The sequence below is a fragment of the Morus notabilis genome, unplaced genomic scaffold, assembly GCF_000414095.1.
Source record: "Morus notabilis unplaced genomic scaffold, ASM41409v2 Scaffold1388, whole genome shotgun sequence".
In the NCBI taxonomy this organism is placed as follows: domain Eukaryota; kingdom Viridiplantae; phylum Streptophyta; class Magnoliopsida; order Rosales; family Moraceae; genus Morus; species Morus notabilis.
In genome coordinates this window covers 299,735-301,970 of record NW_010362392.1, presented here as the reverse complement: position 1 = coordinate 301,970, position 2,236 = coordinate 299,735, and the positions used below count along the sequence as shown (strand labels likewise).

The 2,236-nt window shown below is 39.9% G+C and overlaps 2 protein-coding genes across 3 annotated transcripts in view; one reads left to right on the top strand and one right to left on the bottom strand.

The window, feature by feature from the left end:
• The window catches only part of LOC21398460 (protein IQ-DOMAIN 1), a 3,102-nt gene extending 2,170 nt beyond the window's left edge, over positions 1 to 932 (top strand). Inside the window, exon 5 of the mRNA XM_010101910.2 lies at positions 35 to 932. Coding sequence (XP_010100212.1) covers positions 35 to 877 — 843 coding nt within the window. The 3' untranslated portion in view covers positions 878 to 932. The remainder of the gene's footprint in view (positions 1 to 34) is intronic.
• Positions 933 to 1,516: 584 nt separating this feature from the next.
• LOC21398459 (growth-regulating factor 8) overlaps positions 1,517 to 2,236 on the bottom strand; it is a 2,235-nt gene continuing 1,515 nt past the window's right edge. For both annotated transcript variants that reach the window (XM_024168054.1, XM_010101909.2), the window contains one exon: positions 1,517 to 2,181. In XM_024168054.1, the coding sequence (XP_024023822.1) occupies positions 1,680 to 2,181 (502 nt within the window). In that variant the 3' untranslated portion in view covers positions 1,517 to 1,679. The remainder of the gene's footprint in view (positions 2,182 to 2,236) is intronic.

Here is a 2,236-nt window from a genome sequence, read left to right as displayed (position 1 = left end):
ATATATATATATATATATCCTCTCTCAATTGTAGATATGGAGAGCCCGTAGGAACCCATCAGCCGGGAATGAAGAAGAGCTAGAAGAGAGAACAAAATGGCTTGACCGATGGATGGCCACAAAACAATGGGAAATGGAATACAACACAATTGATAATCAAAGAAGAGACTCCAACATAAGAACCGTTGAATTGGACACTTCTACGCCTCACTCTTCCTACTCAACACCAAATGCTAGAAGATCCTACCAATCCCAAAAGGCCCACATAACAGGCCCACATTTCGGCCCAAATATCCCCTCCTCCCCAATCCACAAAGCCCAATACAATGTCCACTCACTCATGAGTGTGACACCCTCTCCCTCAAAACCAAAGCCTCTAAAGGTGCGTTCAGCCAGCCCAAGGTGCCCAAAAGAAGAGAGATGTTACTCTGCGACGCACACACCGAGCTTAGTGAGCGGCGGCGGCATGTGTCGTCATGGGATGGGCTCAAATGGGCCAGCTGTGCCGAACTACATGGCGGCCACTGAGTCTACAAGGGCGAGGGCCCGGCCCAATAGCACGCCTAGACAGAGGCTCTCCACGCCCGAAAGAGAGCAGTACCACTCACGAGGAGGTGTCAAAAAACGGCTTTCTTACCATAATGTCGTTCTCGAGCCACACAAAAACGACAACAATGGCAGTGTTGGAATTAGGTGTGGCAGTAGTACTAGTAGCTTTGGGCAGCACTTGAGGAGCCCTAGCGTCAAGAGCTTGCAAAATGGGTGTTATGACTATTATTATCATGGTTTGGAGAATTTGTCGTCTTGTTATGCTGAGAGCATTGTTGGGAGAGACGTTTCCCCTTGTTCAACCACTGACCTCAGATGGTTAAAGTGAAGGAAAGGAGCTTAATAATAGTAAATAATAATAATAAAAGTATTAACATCTTCAATGCCACGTACATTTTTTTTTTGTTTGGTCGCAGGAAAATTCTGTTATTCTGTCACATAAGAATGTTGTAGAAACTTTATATATATATATATATATATATATATATGTAATGTCGCTGCTTTCCTCGCTACTAGATGAGTAGTGACTAGTGAGTATTCATTGTCGTTTTTTTGTTTGTTTGTCAATATTTCTTGGATTGAACGCTTGTAATTTAGTTCAGAGATATATACATGGTCCACCGCTTGCATTCACGTGTCATAAAATGCTAATATACTGATGATAAGTTGATAACAACCTAGTATGCTAACAATCTTTGTCGTGAAATAGAGTAATCAATTACTAAAAAAAAAAAAAAAAAAAACCCCCTACTATTCGAACAAAATTAGAACCTTTGTTCAGTGGAGCAAAATACAAATAGTCTTGTTAGAAAGTCCTCTAATTCTTTGTAGTTGTTATGATATCATTCATGTAATGGAAAGCTGTAAATAGAGGCATTTGAGCAAAACTAAGAATTAAGATTTAGTAACCAAAAAAAAAAAAAGATAAGAGCAACCGACAGCAAGATCCGGTTATACGCAGACAACAAAATAAATAAAGCAACAAAAGGAATAAAAGAGAGCAACAGAATTTTCTTTCCCTTTGCCAGCTAAAGAAGTCAAAAGCTACCTCAACAATCATTTGCAACATAACAAGAGCTCACTTCTTTAATTGACCAAAAAAAGGAAAGCTTTTGATCATAATCACCATCTCAAGATGAGCTTCTAGAGGATGTTGTTGTTGGTCTAGCGGAACCAGCCATCCCAAGGCACAAGGCTTCAGCCAATGGCCCACCAGGTTGTGGTTGCGGTTGTTGTGGTGAAGTTGAAATTGATCCATTCCATGAAATTGTATTGTTCAACCATATTTGAGACTTCAAATTATCTCCTTCAACCCCAAAACCCATCTGGGAATTCTCACTATCTTCACTAGTAGTCCCATTATTTCCACCTTGCATTGACAAACTGAGAGATGAATATGGAAGAACCTTGTCGTTTGTGGACCACGCGTCAATGAAATGCCTTGTTTGGCCAGGCACCAATTTGGGGTCAATCAATGAGCTAAACTGCTCATTTAGCCCCTGAGATTGCAAACTTTGGTAGTTGTTATTATTATAAAAATCAAAGGCTCTTTCACTTTGTGGCCTTGTGAAAAAAGACCCTTGCTGGTTTGAAGAATTGGCTTCTTCCCCTTTCATGAACCACTCCAATCCCCTTTTTTTCAAAAAAAAAAAAAAAAAAAAAAAAAAAAACACAAAAAAGAACAAAA